At 57.5% G+C, this 16,593-nt stretch overlaps 1 protein-coding gene across 1 annotated transcript in view; it reads right to left on the bottom strand.

Annotated features, from left to right (window-relative positions):
* Nucleotides 1-16,270, bottom strand: part of CUNH10orf90 (chromosome unknown C10orf90 homolog) — a 53,364-nt gene extending 37,094 nt beyond the window's left edge. Inside the window, exons 1-3 of the mRNA XM_037496679.2 lie at nucleotides 16,102-16,270; nucleotides 12,842-12,933; nucleotides 4,470-5,604 (exon numbers count right to left, since the gene is read on the bottom strand). Of these exons, the coding sequence (XP_037352576.1) occupies nucleotides 4,470-5,604; nucleotides 12,842-12,933; nucleotides 16,102-16,147 (1,273 nt within the window). The 5' untranslated portion in view covers nucleotides 16,148-16,270. The remainder of the gene's footprint in view (nucleotides 1-4,469; nucleotides 5,605-12,841; nucleotides 12,934-16,101) is intronic.
* Nucleotides 16,271-16,593: the final 323 nt, after the last annotated feature.

The following is a 16,593-nucleotide window of genomic DNA, read 5'->3' as shown; positions in this document are numbered from 1 at the left end:
AGAGAATAGAAGAAAATAGACCTCAATATTAACAATGAGTGTATCAGGAAGCTGGTCTGTATGTTCTTTCTGTTCTTCTCGACAGCCTAGAACATACTCACTTTACAGTCGGAAAGTCAATCTATCTGTGCATAGTAGGTCTTGCATGAGGGCACTACAGGAGGATGGCTGTAGCGAGGAGGATGGCTGTGGGCAAGAAGGGATGGACGCAAAAGACTCTTGACTTTGCCAATGATGTGATGAGACAGCAGGCGAGACAGAGGAAGGCTGGTCCCGTAGATCCGGACACACCGCATCCCCGGGGCCTTTGCTGCCCCGTCCCTGTCTCTCCCTGGGCGCTCTCACACACCCTGTGGCATGAAACCCCAGTGCTAAGACGATGGCTCCCGAGCCCGTCATGTTCTCTCAAGCTCCAGAGTAACAGTACAAGCTCCAGCTTTGCTGTGCGTCTGAGGTCACACTGACCCGTCCTCATGGAGCTCAGGAGCTCTCTGCTCCTCCTTGATCTTCCCCCACTGAATAAAAACCTCCCGTTACCCAAAATATGTAAAGAGTTCTAAGAACTCAACAATAAGAGAACAACCTGATTAAAAATGGGCCGATGCCCTTGACACATCGCCGAAGACGAGGTACAGGTGGTAAATAAAGCATGAGAAGACTCCGCCTCGTATGCCACCAGGGAGGTGCAAGTTACAACCCTGGGATGCCACAACACACCCACTAGAACCCACTGCCTGGTCTGTAAAGAAAGTTTTACTGGAACACAGAGACACCCGTGCTTGAGCACTGTCTATGGCTGCTTCGGGGCTGCAACCGCAGAGCTGACAAGTTGTTTGCGAGCCCCCCGGCCGGCAAAGCCAAACTTGACTACTCTGGGCCCTTCACCCCAACAAGTCTGCCTGCCCCAGTTCCAAGTCATTAAAGAAAAACCACTTTTGTAAAATCAGGATTCCTCAAATGTCCCCTGGCTCCTCTAGTAAGAGATCCTCGTGGGACTGGGGAGCAGGGGCTAACGTGGGTTCTCCGCTGAGTCTTCCTCGTGTGAAGTGAGTGCTTCCTTCATGAAACCAGACCTGCTCGCCACCCGCGGGTCAGATTACGCAGCGCACAGGACACTGCATGCGCCCGGGGGTCTGCAGGGCACTTTGCTCCCCCGTGACTTACATCTCTGATCCCTAGTTTAGATTCTCCTGGGGCTTCTCAGACCAATGCCCCCGAAGCCTGTGCACTGGCGGGGGCATCCCTGGCAGAGGCTCCTCTGCCAAGCATCAGTGTTTTGGGGGCAATCACATGCAGACAAGCAGTGTGCCCATCCGTCTCCGCCGAGCACCCCTAACAAAATCGGATCCCAAATGAGACAGTATAAGTGATGCACCAAAGTGAACACGGTTCTAGGCAGGCAGCACCCAGCGGGGAGAGATCCGCTCAGAACAATCCCACAAAAATATGGGATTTCAAGGTGGGCAGGATTTCTGAGGCAGTAAATTTTCATTATCAAATGACGTGGCTTACTATTTAATTAGAAACTCAGGCAGCTCACGCCCCTTATAGCTCAACCAAGCTATCACTCCAGGAGCGCCTCGTGCAGGGAGGTCCTCAGGCATCGCCTCCGTAGGGTCCTGGGCCACCTGCCCCCTCCTGGTGGCTATGCCAGGACCGTCATGAGAAGGGTGCAGCGGGAGCAGGCACACAGGACTGCTGTCTGCTCCGGCTCTGCACGGCCACGTGAACTGGGTGAGCCATTTCACCTCCAAGCTTCACTCGTCTGCAAAGTTGGGATCCCGGTGCTCTTCACAGAGGCCCAGTGAGTCCCGGCCTGCAGGCCCAGCGCTTGGCTTCTCAGGTCTCCAGGGTGTGTCCTGGTGATGGGCAGCAGGCGGCAGAAGCTGCTGCTGCTGTCAATAGTGACAGTAATGGTGACACCAAAACTCTCCCTTCAATCACCCGGGGGCTTGGGCAATCCCACGCAGCAGGCGCTGGCAGGACACCCTAACAGTGGCCGTGACAGCAGCAAACACACAGGAACTGCAGAGCTGAGCAAACAGGTAAGTGGCTTCCAAGCCTGAAAAGAGCAGAGCGGTCCCTGCGCTAATGGAAGGCGTGTCCCAGGAGCCATGGCGGATCTGCAATTTGAGGCATCTTTCTGGGCATGCGCTGGAGGCTCCCTCAGGAACAGCTTAGGGGGCTTCCTGCCCAGGACCTCACGGCTGGACCTGAGCTTGCCTCTGCTTGCAGAATCCCCCAGGTCACTTCCCTGCAGCCGAGTGTCAGTGACCAGCTAGAACGGCCGCGCTGGCCACGTTTCAGAGTCTTGCAGATGATGTAAAGGGCAGACTCGGGAACTGGTGTGTGAAGATCACGCACAGCAGGTGCAGCCCTGGGAGGCGCCAAGAGCCCCTCAACCAGGGGACCCCGTGCAGCACCTCTGAACTGCGAGAGCACCAGCCCCGGGGAGGCGCCTGCATCAGGCTGACCAGCCTTATCAAGACTCAAGGTCAACAAGCTCGCCCCAGACGCATCCTGCACACCATGGGGGTCAACACCAGGAGTGGCGTTTACACACTTGGGGTCAGAAGTGCCCTGTGTGGACAAAGAACGCTTTCCTACCAGCTGGGCGGACATACAACCGTCCCCTTGCAGATAAGTTTCTGAGCGTGCAAACGTGGGGCTGCATATTCACGCATGCAAGCGTGAACCTGTGCACACCCCAGGTCTGTGCCCGCCCCAGGCAGGGAGCCCCGATCTCCGTGGCCTGGAACTTCCTGCTGCTGGGTCTAGTCTCACCAAGTTCCCGGGAGGCAGGCTCACTCCCGGGTCCACCTTCCCTGCAGGCCAGTCTCGCAGAACGGCCCCGCGGCCTCCTCTCCCCCTTGGAGGCCAGAAACACAACGTAAGAGCCACTCCCGCCCCGGGTGCGTCCTCCCTTGGAATACTGGGGGGACGTCACCTGCGGGAGTGGGACTAACACCGACCCTTTCCTCGCTCAGCCACAGGAGTCACTTCACAGCCACAGTCAAAAAGCTTCTACGCCAAAGCCCCAGATAAGCGGGGTGCCCTGCCCTCACCGTCTGGGGCGTCTGACACTCCCTGCAGGGACGGTCCAGAGTCCGCCTGGGAGGCTGACATCCAGCCATCCCGTCACGCCACGAGACGCCACATTGGACCCGGAGGTGCGTCCATGGGGCACTGGTGGCAACATTTCCAGAATCTTCGGCAGCCAGGGCGAGGAAGCGGCTGGAGGGGGTTCTCTAAATGCCAAGGCGAGGCCATGTCCGCCGGCGTCTCCTCACGCCATCAGGGCTCGCGGCACCAAGGTAGCTCCACGTCTAACGAGGCGGCAGCGTGAAGGCGCCCACGGGCTGTCGTCCGAGGGGCACGCGCCGTTAAAATTAATGACATCATTTACCACTTCTGTGCACATTAGAGTTTTAAAATGTTTTACAGCCATTTTTATTAATTAATAAAGCTTTAATGGACAAAAATTGCACCGTAAAATTATGATGCATATGCGGCCTGTCAATTTTACTATTATTATCTTTAAATATCTCCCCCAGAAGGAAAGTCTCTCATCCATAAATGAGGGCCTCTCACAGAAAGTGAGGCCGGACTCGGGGCCTGCGGCTGGGCCTGTCCCCTCCCGCTCCCGCCCAGGGTCAGGACCCCAGAGTCCACCCGCCTCAGCAGCAACACAGCCGCGCTCAGACAAGTCACCCCAGAAAACAGGCTGCTTGTGTGGAGAGTCCCCAACCTGCCTGGTTTGGAAATGTCTCATAATCACTATACACACACACAGAGCTGCGTGCACACACACCACACCACTCCACACATGACACTCCCACCACCCCCACCCCCACCCCACCCCCACACACCACACACATCACACACGCAACACACACACCACATGCAACACACATCACCCATGCAACACACTGCACACACTACACACACAGCACACACACCACACACCATACACTATATAACACACACCACATACCACACACAACACGTATACCACACACCACATACCACACGCACTGCACACACACCACACGCACTATTTCAAAGCTTGAGGTCGAGGTCTAGACTGACCCGCGATCCTACCAGGCTGAGAAGTATGAAGCAGGCCCGCGGCCGTCCAGATGGGCAGGTGTCCAGCCCAGGGACACAAAACCGGGGAGCAGGGGTGTGTCCTTCTCACCAGTTCTACAGTGAGGGTCTTACTTAAGTTCTCGGGGCTACCGTTTCCCAATCACGTCCTAAGCTGCACGTGGGAAACAAAGCTTTGAGGGGCGGTTTCCCGTCATGTACAAAAGGCGTCTCAGGAACTTCAAGCGCCAAGATGCGGCCCCGAGCTGAGAGGGGCCTTGCGGGAGGCTCGGGAACCGCCACTTACCATCCCCGTGGGGCCTCTGTGCCCTGGGGGCAGGGTCTGCGCTGGGGCCCGCTGCCCAGGGTGGACGGTCACTCACCTTTCCTGTAGCTCCAGCCGGGGATGTGAATGGACAGTTGGTTGGCGCCACCTCTGGAGCGCCAGGGGGCACGGGGACCCGTCCCTCTTCGTAGGGTGACCTGGCTCCTCTCGGCATCTCTGGACTCTGTGTCGTCCAGCAGAGGCGCGGCACTCCGCGGGCAGCTGCCCGGGCCCAGATGCACCTGCCGCAGCGATAGGCCTTCCTTCGAGAGACCTTCTGGCAAACCTGGGCTCCAGCGCCCGCCCCAGGGGTCCTGCTGCCCAGGCCAGGGCTCCTGCTGCCCAGGCCAGGGCTCCTGCCTCGGGGCGCCGCTCCCTGGCGGCGCGTTGGCCGGGCCGCCTGCCCCATCTGGTGTCGGGCTGTGTGAACTGCAGCTGAGGCTGAGCGACAGGACCGACCTGTGCATTTTAGGGCTGGCAGCTTGAGGCTGCTGGGCAGGCGCGGAGAGGGAGCGGTCTAGGTAATAGATGGCGTTGGGGCACTGCTGGGACACCCGCAGGTGGACGCAGGAGCTGAACACCAGCGGGCCCCTGCCCTCCAGCGGGGCGTCGGGAGAAAAGCCGTCCTCCCTGTCCACGTTGGCGACCCAGTACCCGTGCCCGTCACACAGGCGCGCGTGGGCCTCCGGCACCGCCAGCTGCACGCCAGAGCTGCTTCTGGGGAACTCCGTGCATGGAAAAGGCGCACGGTGCCGCCGAGGATCGGAGCCGGTGGCCGGAGCGGAAGGGTCCCTGAGCACAGCGCCCCTGTCCCTGCACTTGGTGCACAGGGGGTCCCCAACAACCTCCCACACCAGGGTGCTGGCGGGGGGGCCCACACGCCTGGCCGTGACCGTGATGGACGAAAAGCCTCTCTGGGGGGTACCGGCGGGTGGCTCCCCTTGGGGCGGCGGTGGCCCCAGCTCCTCCGATGGTGTCTGGACTCTGAACGTGGCGGGCAGGAAGGCGAGAGCCCGGTGGATGGCGACCCCGCTGCGACTAGCCAGGGCTTGCTTCCCGGAGCAGGCCGGGGGCTGCGGGTAGGCGCACGGCACGGGCAGGGAGGCCCCGTTCTCGCTTGACTTGCTCCCATCCATCAGCTGTGAAATGACGATGGATGAAATCATTTTTGTGTTTTGCGAGGCCAGAGTCTCCTGCAAGAGGAAAAAGAGGCAATTATTCCAGCAGCCCTTGGGTGCGTGTGGGCGGGGCCGGCGTCCAGGGCCCGGCCTCTGCCTGCCCGCGCTGCTGTCCTCGTCCACCCGGCGCACCCGAGAGCCCGGGTCTGTCTGTGAAGTGCTCGGGTATCTGGGAGCCTCTGGCTGGCTGGGGAATTGGTTTGCCAATTGGGGTGTCTGTTCCTACTCTGTCTCTTGACGCATCGGGGGGACTGTCAGATTCCACAATCATCTCCCCGGGCCAGGAGCCCCGGAACACGGGTCACAGCCTCAAAGGGCCCAGGACCTGGGGACGCCGGTCTCGGGGAGACGAGTCAGCACGCCTCAGTGGAAACAGCAAGAGTGCCTCGTCCCAGCTCCCCACCCAGCCCCGGCCTTCACTGCTTGGCAACGCGGGGCCAAGCCCTAAGAGCAAGCCCTCAGAACCCAAGCACCCAAGGGGCCACACATCTGAATTTTAAAGTTTTCCAGCGTGATTCAGGCCCCTTGCAGCAGCCAGGTGAACGCAGTGACGCTGGCGTCATGTCCAGCATCAGGGTGGGTGGGGTGGAGGGTCTGGAGTGAGACAGGGGCCGCCTCGCTGTATTTCAATGCTCGCCAAGGGTTTCATGCCTCCTAATCAGCAGACAGACGTGCTAAGAGCCAGACGTGCGTGTCCGGGCAGGGCGTCTGACCCAGTCAACGCCAGGAGAGAGGGTCTCTCATTCCTGGTTTGGTCATGTATTTGGCGTACTGTGGAAAGCGACCCCAGGAGGCCGAGCACACCGGCTCCGGGCAGGCTTGGGGATCCAGAGCCCCCGGTGCATCCATCAGTGCAGGTGCTTAAAATGAGCCCTTGCGTGGAGCTGCGCCGGATCCAGGTCATAAATCCTGCTTCCCGCTCAGTCTGAGGCCTCGGGTCTGCCCTGGGGAGTCCAAGGCTCATTAGATGCTCCGTACGTGGAGCCAATGTTCCGAGCTCCGAGGGCCCGGAATCACCTGAATGTGACAACTGCCTGGGCTCTGGACGCTCTATTCTGTGCATCTGTGGGTGCGTTGGGCACCCTGGGATTCCAGGGAGGAGCTCTGGGGAGCCCACTTCCTGGAATGACAGAGCAGCAGGTGCATCTGGGGAGATGCAAATCATTCTCTTTTGCTAAGATGTTACCAAAAAATCTTCAGAGGCTCTTTTCTGTCCTTTGGATGAACCCATTCCTCATGGTCTCCCTCTCCGCCCAGCGGGCCTCCCGCAGCAGGGCCCCCTCCGCTCAGGGCAGGGACAGGCCCACTTCGCCCGCCTGCTTTCCCTCGGCTTTCATGGCGTCGCTCTCCCCCGCGTGCAGCTGTTTTGAAGATAAAGAGGGAAGTTGCACGTCCTCGGGGCAAGGACAGCTGGAGAAGGACCCGGCAGGACATCGCCTTCAAGTTCATTTCTCAGCATCTCGCTGCCTCTTTCCAGAGGGCCGGCGCAGAGGGACTGAGTCAGGACTGGGGACGCCTGACTCCAAGTCCACCCACACCCTGCTACTTGCTTGAGGGGAACCCCCTGGCAGTGGGCTCTGCTGGTTGAGGGTGAGACCTCCTCCTCAGGGGTTCCCAGCCCAGGCTGCACACTGCAGTCACGGGGAGTTTGTAAAACCCCAAAACTCTGATCTCAGCCTGAAACAATCACATTGGAATCGGGCGGGGATGGGGGGTGGGGCCACGCATCTGAATTTTAAAGTTTCCAGCGTGATCCAGGGGGCAGATAATGCTGAGAACAGCACTTACATGCTGAGGACCTCTTGTTCCTTGCCTCCTCCGTCTCTCTCTGTCTCCCTGTCTCTCTCTCTTCCCCCTACTTGATGTATCACTCCGCCTTTTCTCTGCATCACCTCCCTCCCTCTCTCCCCTCCCCAGGGCCCCCCAGCACCATGCAGGGCTGCAGTTCACATACAGGAGCACTGACGCGCACCTGACGCTCCCCCAGACCCTGGGCTTGGCGCTCAACCCTCCCATTTGGGTTAAATTTAGTTCTGAGAATCACTGTTCCCGAGCACCCTACAGAGCGCACAGTCACGCCAGCAAGCGCCTCGACACTGGTTGTTGAATAAAAAGCATCAATATCCATCTCAGAAGCCGCACATGGGGATTTTTCTGGAGGGCGAGGCCTCCAAGTTGGGGTGCCTGATAACCACCTGCACAGAAATCTCAGGGCCAGGGGGGTGGTCACACTGAAAATGCAGATTTCTAGGTCCCGTGAATCAAATCTATGGGATAAGGCCCAGAGTCTGTATTTCTGAGCAGCTGCCAGATGATTGCTCGGCCCACATGAGGTGCCAGGACACTGGCCTTCGGCCTACCCCTCGGGGTATATCAGACCTGGGGCTCCCGGACGGGCCACAGGACCTGACGTGGCCTTGGTCTCCTGCCTGTAGAGCAGGGAGAAAATAGTGATTCTCATGGTCTTGGGCTTCCTAGCACCCGGGAATCCGACATCTAGGGGCTCCTCCCACCTGAGGTCCTAAGGACTGAATCCTGAGAGCTGGACCGCGGTGCCAGGCTGGTACGGGAGGGCAGGGCTCTGCATGAGTCACACCACCGCAGCCTGCAACAGGACAGGAGGTGCCCTAACTGCCAGGTCCATCTGGCTCCACTGAGACAGGCAGTCACATGCTGGAGGGGCACCCCGGGGGCTGCACGGGTGTCACCATAGGAGATCCTGGGGGTCTAGAGGGTGGGTGAAGACTCAGACCCCCGTCCCCACCTTGGGCAGAGCCCTGAGCCCTCAGCAGCAGCTGCGGGGAGCGCAACAGAGAACAGTGTGGGTTTGGATTCTATCTGAAGCCCCGAAACCGCTCGGTGTGTCAGGGTGACGCTGTCCAACGGGATCCGTGCAGGCGACAGAGCACGAAGGGAAGGCTGTCGCCTGCTATTCCTGCCAGGGAATAGTTTGGAAATCAAAAACCACGACAATCTGAGCATGTTATATAACTCCAAGGTGTGCGCTTCCTGGGACTCCGCCGTGACTACCCGAGAGTCTCACCAGGGAGCAGACGGGCACTGCATCTCGCTGGGTCATACGTCAGTGGAATGTGCAAAGAGTGCATGCGAGTTTCCTTGAACTGCACACATGAGGGGCTGTGAGCATGTGAGCCGTTGAAACGGCGCGGCTGCAGCTGCAGAACGGATGTGCTCGTGTTATTCTAACACAGACTCATGGTCAAACCACTTATTTCTTCACTCTTCAGACTAATAGTCACTGAGCACCTCTCGGTGCCAGGCTCTGCCCTGGGTCGTTGAGTTAGTTAACAGACTGGAGTCACATGGAACCGGGCACCAAATTACCAGGACAGGAATTTTATCAGGTTAAATCCCGGGTTTTGGAGTGTTTAGACTCAGTTTTGATGAAAGCCCCAACCGATAAAAATAAACAGAGAAATTAGTATCTTTGCTCTTCAACATCCATCCTCCTCTTGTAGGGGGCGTCCTAGTCATCAGACCCTATTTTCTCCCTGAGTGTCATGAAGTAATTGAAGATATGCCCCAATCTCTTAAAAATCTGTATTGTTTTCTGAGAATGGCAAAAGCAAAGAACGGTCTGGGTGGCTTAAGCAGTGGAAAGTCTTATTTTCTCATAATCCTGGGGCTGGAAGGCAGATCAAAGTGTTGGCAGGTTGGTCTCCTCTGAGTCTCTGTCCTGCATCTTCACATTTTCTTCTGTGTGTCTGTCCCAACCTTCTCTTGCAAGGCACTGATCAGGCTGGATTAGGGCCACCCAATGCCACACTCAACCTTCACCACCTCTCCAGGGGCCTGCTCTCTGCTCTCCAGGGGGATTCCGTGCTGAGAAACTGGGTGGGTGGCGGGGCATGTGGTAGGACTCCGGCTGTAGAGACCGGGTGGGAGGCCTGGGTTATGGCTCCTGGTCAGGCTCACGACTCAGCCACATCAGACGGCAGGACCTGGCTGGCCTTTGGTCTTCCTTCTGGGGCGGGGAGCCAAGGAGAGGAGACAGAGGATTTGTCTGACGTTCCTAAGTCGCCAACTCTTTTTAAAACGGGACAAATTTCCTTGCAAAAGTAATCACATGTTGTCCATCAAATATCTTCCCCAATTAAGCTATTTCCGGTGTCACTGCACCTGTTCTCCGTGCTGGGCCGACTGAGCAGGGCTTTGAGAAAAGGTATCTTTCATCTCAAATAAAATTAATGAGGTGCAGGTTTGATTTGCAAGGAAGAAAATCATCTTGTATTTAAGCAGAAAGCCGAGGTCAGAGGGAGGGCCAATGAGCGCCAGGCTCGGGGCTGGCTTTGGTGCTAAATCACCCATTTCTAGATCCTCAGCACCCAGCACTCCCATCTGGACATTACTTGCTCATAAATGCTGCTTTTAGATATTGATTTCTTTAAATGTTTCAAGGCTGCTTTTGTAGTGCTGGTAACTGTGTTCATAGCTTTATGCCTTTTATCGACTGGTTTTAACTTCACACTTAGGCCTCGAGGCGCAGGACTAAGAGGCCCGCCATCGCATCACCCGACGTCAGCGGGAGCTGGGTGGCAGGTGGCCCAGGAAATCGGTCTGGGCGGCGAGCGAGGGCGGCTCCGCTCTTCTCCAGGTTCATGTCTCCAAAGTAGAAGCGTCAGACCAGTCTCCGCCTTTGAAGTCCGCATTTTCCCCAGGAGACATTTCTTCCCTTGCCCCTCCCTGCCGTGCAACCTGCAGCTCTTGGTGCAGGGCGAGTCCTGGGCCAAGTCTCCCCACAGGCACCCCCACATCCACACACACTGCCCCCCCCACGCTGCAGGCTCGCTCACGCCCACAAGCGGAGCCGGCGTCGGCGCCCCGGGGAGGTCGGCCTAGAGGCGGGCGTGTCAGCAGGCGCGTGTGCCTCACGCCAGTGGGCGGCAGGGAGACGGCTGGTCTCGGACACGAGGACACACGACTTTCCTCCCTCTCCACCCTGGAACCCCGCCTTTCCGCACGTTTCCTGGAAACCAAAGGGTCCCGCGCAGAGGCACAGATCGCACGGAAAGGTGGGCCGGGATCCCAGCGCTTTTGAGTGTTTGAAAAGTAAATGAGGGTGTGCGCGCCTGCGGCTCCTCCTGCAGAAGTGGAAAAATAAAGATTCCACAGAATTCCAGTGATGAGGGAAGTGGCCTGTGATGGGATGTTTCGTGAGCCAGCGAGCCAGCGAGGCTGCGTGCACGACGGTCAGGTGTGAACTGTGGGCGGGGAAATACAAGCACACAGAAATGCATTCAGATACATAAATAAATAGTTATAATTTCTGTATTTTCCTGCATGTCTACATGGAGTCGCCATGATTTTATCAGAAATTGGACACTTTTTTTTAACGCAGGAGCTCTGTGCCTCTGTCACTCCTCTTGAGTCACGGCTCGGCTGGAGAGGGGCCTGCTGCACCCCCTTTCTACGGCTTGGATGGATTTTGAAAGCAAAAGTGCTCGATCTTGGGCAGGTGCTGGAAGGGAGGGGAGACTTAGGGCCGTTCCCGAGGGAGGGCGCCCGCCTGGGGTGCTGCGCCATCTTACAACCTCTTACCGCACACACGAGGGCGGCCTTCAAAGTCCAGCCTTCCCAGGGAAACTGGAATGTCCCGGGGCTGATAAGTCCCCTGAGATGATCCGCTCGTCCCAGAGCAGGCGGGCAGGAGGTGTGGTTCCGGACGTCCTTAAACTCAGTCACGGACAACAAGTGTATGTGCGTGTGATGGAGACTCAGTCACAGGCCCTAAAGATCTGTATCATGATGACAAAGCCGGTTCCTGTGGACAATCTGCCCGTCCAACGTGAGACGCAGGAGGGAAGCTCTCCAGCTGGCGTCTTTCCTTAGAAGAGCAGCACCTGACCTCAGATTCTCCTGCTCCTGACGGGTGGCCACACCCGGGGGCCGCTCTCCACGAGCCGCTGCTCCTCTGACCACCCCCGACAACCCCCCAATTCCTGCTCTCAGGGAACAAACCCGCCACAGCCACGCACTTTCCCGTCTTGAGACAGCGAGCTCGGTGCTTCCGCGCAGAAAGGACTTCACCTCTTGATGACTAAACCTCAGGACCCAGAATCACCTTCTTTCTCCACCACGTGGGATTTCAGACCTGGGCTTTAGACGTCGCAGAGCTGACTCAAGGCTGACACCCACCACAAGCACTTTTGGGGGAAATTTTTTAGATACTTTGCCACTTTAATCTGTTAGGGAGATGGATTCTTCTACACGCCCCTGCCCCGCCGCCCCGCATTACAAAAGTTGGCTATGGAACATCCACTGTGGAAAACAGCAGAGACCCAGCGGACACTCGGACAAGGCTCCCGGGTGGGGGAGACCCTGTCCTTTTGGTTCTGCTAACCGGAACAAGCCTCAGTCAGCCCCGTGCAGTGAGACAGGCAAGGAGGCGGCCGTGGAGCGGCGCTTGGGGCGGGTGGGCTACTGGGGTTACTCGGCCTTAGTTTTCTCATCTGTAAAATAAGTGTAATGGCGACAGCTACTCCAGGACCTCAGAAGCACCAACCGACGTGCAGTGAGATCAGGAACATTTCATCTCATGAGTTCCACCTCCAATCTCCTTCCCGGCTATAGACCCTGACACTTTGCAAGTTCATAACCTGTACTAGCCTGAGATTTCAAATCCCTCTTTTCTAACAGGCAACATACAGCATCTTTCTCCCCACCGCCTCCCCTAAGATTAATTCTGATTTAAAGTTGAGGTCCGGTCACCCTACTCTCCTACGACTTGCAAATGACAAACTGTGGGTGAAGTTCATGAGAGAGGAACGGAAGCAGCTCACACTTCCCTGCTACCAATCTCAGTCACCGATGGCTGGATTTCCTGCTGCACTCATTAGGTTTTGTTTTTTTTTTTTAAGATTTATTTAATTATGCATACAAGAACTGAGGTGCAGACCGAGGTATGGGAAGTAAAGATTCAGCAGAGACAGAGTGGGGAACAGAACAGGTGGATCTACTGAGAGACACTGCTGAGGGGAGCAGCGGGGAGACAGGAGAGGTCTGCTGCGCCATGTGGATTGCTCCCTGGCCAGGGATCGAACTGAGGCCGCAGTGGCTGTGGATAGCTTGATAACACTGAGGCTTTAACCCCTGCACCACCAGGGAGGCCCCAGCTTTCATTCAGGTTTTGACTGCACCATTCAAAATGCAGACACACCACAAGTAGGTTTGTGATCGTGTCTTATAATTGGCTGCATTTTGCTGAAGACACTAGAAGTTTGAAACGCGTTACCTTGGTGAAGTCAGATTGTTTCTCTGGAACATCGGACTGGAGATTTCTAAGGGCAAATCGGCTGTTTGCGCAGTGTGGAGCGTCCTGTAACCCTAGGCAGGAGGACACAGGATTAGTGATGACAGATAACACGGCTGCGTCACTTCACTATAAAATCCCATGTCACCCGCTCAGGTTGATGCTCCTTGGCAGTGAATCCGCACATACTGGCACCTTGCACTGCCTCCCCCAGCCCCAGCCGAGTCCAGGGCTACTGCGTTCACCAGATGTGCGACCCCTCCCGCGGTTATTCCTGCACCTAGACAGGGCGCCGTCGGCACGGGGCCTCTCACGCTCACACACCCTGAGTTTGCAAGGCGGAAGGCCGGGCCCGGTCGCCTGCTGCCCGAGTCATGAAGGGCCCCCCCAGCCTCCTCGACAGCCTCTGCACGGACATTCTCCCCGAGCTGAGGGCCTCCGCCGAGACGGGGCTTTAGATCTCCACGTGGGGACCAAGGGGGTCTGGGTGAGGAGCGTAAGGCCGACCGAGCCCTGGTGACGGGCGCCACGGGAAGCCGAGGCCATCGTCAGGTCCACGGGCACCCACGGTGGACCCAGGCGGAGGGCCTGGCTCCAGGCCTGGCTCCACCGTCTCCAGGATGAAAGATGCAGATGCCCTTGGACATGCTGGAGGGGTGGCCTCACCCGCCGAGCCCGGGTGGGAGGGAAGAGCACTCGTGGCTCTACGTGCATGGGGTAAGGACGTCCGCCTGCGCCCGAGATGTGCTAGAAGAGCCCGGGCTACCGGCCCTCAGGGCCGAGCATCCTCGTCCCCACAAGACCTGGTCTGGAGACTCTGCAGGGGTGAAAACCATACTCGGGCAGGTGGGGCAGCGGCGCCGTCTGCGGGCCCGTCTCCCGGCCCAGGCCACGGTTCTGTCTCCACCGCACAGTCGGGGTCAGGGGCTTTCAGGAGGCGAAAAGACCGACCCCCAGTGCTGGGGAGAGACGTGCTGATGGGCGGCAGCACACACAGGTGTGGACACACAGCCGCGCACCTGAGGCCTACGCTGTGTCGCCAAGCGACAGTATTTTTAAAAATTTAAATTTAGAGATGAAAAAGGCCGCTCTCTAAAGCAGAGTCTTGATCAGCTCATCAGAAGGGTTGTTTGACTTAATGACTGTTTAATCTCACACTTTCTACGGGGGAATGACAGATGACATATAGGACTTCAAGTCCGCTGGATTTGCAAACGGGCTAGGGTGGCTCAAGGGAGTGTCCAGGGTCACGAGGGACCCCTGCAAAGCTGCCCACGTCTCGTCTCATTCCCGAGTGACGGCAGAGCCCCCGTCAGCTCTAATCCAGGAGTCTAAGGGCCATCACTGGGGGCTACTGACTGAGAGGAGGTGTGAGAGAATCTCCGTGAAGTGTGGATGTGAGGCCTGGAGAGCTCACGGGTTTGTGGGCTGCATCGGAGCATCCTGATGAGCTGATGGTGCAGCTAATAGAGACAGAAATGGCCGTGTCTGCAGCGAGGAGCTCGGGGGAGGTGCTGGCGCAGCCCAGGTCACCTGCAGCGCGAGGTGCTCACCTGCGCTGAGATTCCTTGCCCACAAACTGCTGCCAGGAGCCCCTCCTGCCAAGCCCCCCAGCCTTGCCACCCATGTGCTGAGCACCTTTGGGTGGGGTAGACCCTACTGTGCCTGGTGAACGGCTGCTGCCAGGGTTCATGAGCCCAACCCGCGGTCCTCTCACTGGCCCCTCCCTCGCCTTTCCTCTCATTCCCCCCCCCCCGTCTCTCCCTCTCCCCTCCCGCCGTGTTCATTATCTTGGCAAGTTATGACCACCCCCCATCACTCGAGACAAGCTGAGGTGTCTCCCTCTGCGCCCCTCCCCTGCCCTCACCTCTGATGTCCAGCTGAAAGCAAGGCCAGTTTCATCTGGTGAGAAAGGCTGTGCCCCCTCCAGTCTCCCCAGTACCGCCTGTCCCCACAGCAAGGTCACAATCAAGCTGGTGACCCCCTAGCTTGTCTCCTGCCAGTTTCCCCAAATCCCCTCGGCCTCCAGTCTGTGGCCTTGTGGGATCACACGCTCCTTTAAAAACTCCAAGGAGGGCCTCCCTGGTGGGGCAGGCGGTTGAGCGCCGCGCTATGAAGCTGCCCGCAGCCTCTGCAGCGCCGGTTTGATCCCGGCCAGCCAGGGAGAATCCCACATGGCGCAGCAGACATCGCCTGTCGCGCCTGCTGCTCCCCTCAGCAGTGTATTACATCAGTCTGCCTGTTCTGTTCCCCGCTCTGTCTCTGGTGAATCCTCTCACCCTCCCACACCTCTGGCCTGTACCCTGGTTCGGTTCTTGTATAAATAAAAATAAATAAATCTTTAAAAAAATAATAAAGTGTTACAGTTTCACATTTTAAAAAATAAATAAAAACTCTAAGGAAACAGATACATTCCCCACCCAGTGCGGGATCTGGGGCTTCTGAACACACGTCTACACCCCCAGGGGCTCAGGGACATGGAGATGGAAATCCGTATAACACAGCAGCTCCCAGCCCAGCAGCTACCATCTTTCACCTGATGCCATGGCCCATGTGGCCCCGGGCTAACTCTTCATCCTCTGCCAGCTCAACTCCCCCAGCACTGCCCTACCCAGGAAGCCCACCAACCTGTACCCTTTTCTGGGGCCATGCAGACGCCATCACCAAGCTGGCTCACAGCAGTGCAGGCCAGACATCCAAAGGTGTGGGCCTGCTCTCCGCTTCTCCTGGGGAGAATTCCCTCGCCTCGCCCCAGCTTCTGGAGGATGCCGGCGCTTCTGAGTGATCCTTGGCTATGGGGACCTCACCCTGACTTCTGACCTTGCCATCTTCATGTGGCCAACTCTCCCATGTCCCCACGTCTCCATGCCTCTCTCCGTATGAGGTTGCCACTCACCGGATTTCAGGCCTCATCTTGATCGCATCTGCCATTTGATCTCCAAATGAGGTCACTGTCCCAGGGATGGGGTTAGGACTTGAGCAAGTCTTTGGGGAGGAAAATTCAAATTCTCTATGGTGCCCCTCCCGGCTGTCCTAGTCCCACATCCTCACTGTCAGCACACCCTCAGTACATTGCTCTGTCATGATCCGCTTGGGGTCTGCCTCCCACTGTTGACCCAGGCCTTCTCACTCTGCTTCTCCCCGTGAGTCTAGCATAGTGCCTGGCCATGAAGACGCACTGAATGAGCAAATTGTTTCCTTGTTTGATAGAGTCACCTCGGTGGGAGAAGATCAGAACGTACCTTGCTCAAACTGCTTGATCATATTCCACTGACATTTCAAAGACATTTTCCTCCATTTCAAAGGCCTGCTAATGACAAGATGTGCTTGGCCTGCTCACATCTGTAACTGCTTTCGGGATGAGACAGGGTCCGCCCGTCCTGGGCTGAAGAACCGCAGGTTCTACCTAGGAGGACGTCACCAGAGTGGTGTCCTGGCAACCAGGCGGGGGCAGGGCGCCCACCTCCACCCACCTCCTCACTGAGCCCGGATGGCCCATAGCTATGTTTCTACCCGAGGCTTCTTCGACAGGTAAGATCAGGTTGCACAACCATTCAGCTTTCTGCGAGCCCCATTAGATGTGAGGTGGGGGCGTCCCTGCCCGCTGCCGCGGTCAGCGCACATTTCTCCTCCCCCCAACTTCTCAGACTTTATCTCCCTCCTGCTTTGGAGGATGCTGCTGATGCTGTTGCCAAGCAGCATTTTTACTGTTCAACAGTTTCCCGAGTAGTAAA

This window comes from Talpa occidentalis, unplaced genomic scaffold (assembly GCF_014898055.3).
Source record: "Talpa occidentalis isolate TD23 unplaced genomic scaffold, MPIMG_talOcc4v2.1 talOcc4.8, whole genome shotgun sequence".
NCBI classification, from domain to species: Eukaryota; Metazoa; Chordata; class Mammalia; order Eulipotyphla; family Talpidae; genus Talpa; species Talpa occidentalis.
The sequence above is the reverse complement of the archived record's forward strand: the minus strand, read 5'-3'. Positions and strand labels throughout refer to the sequence as shown.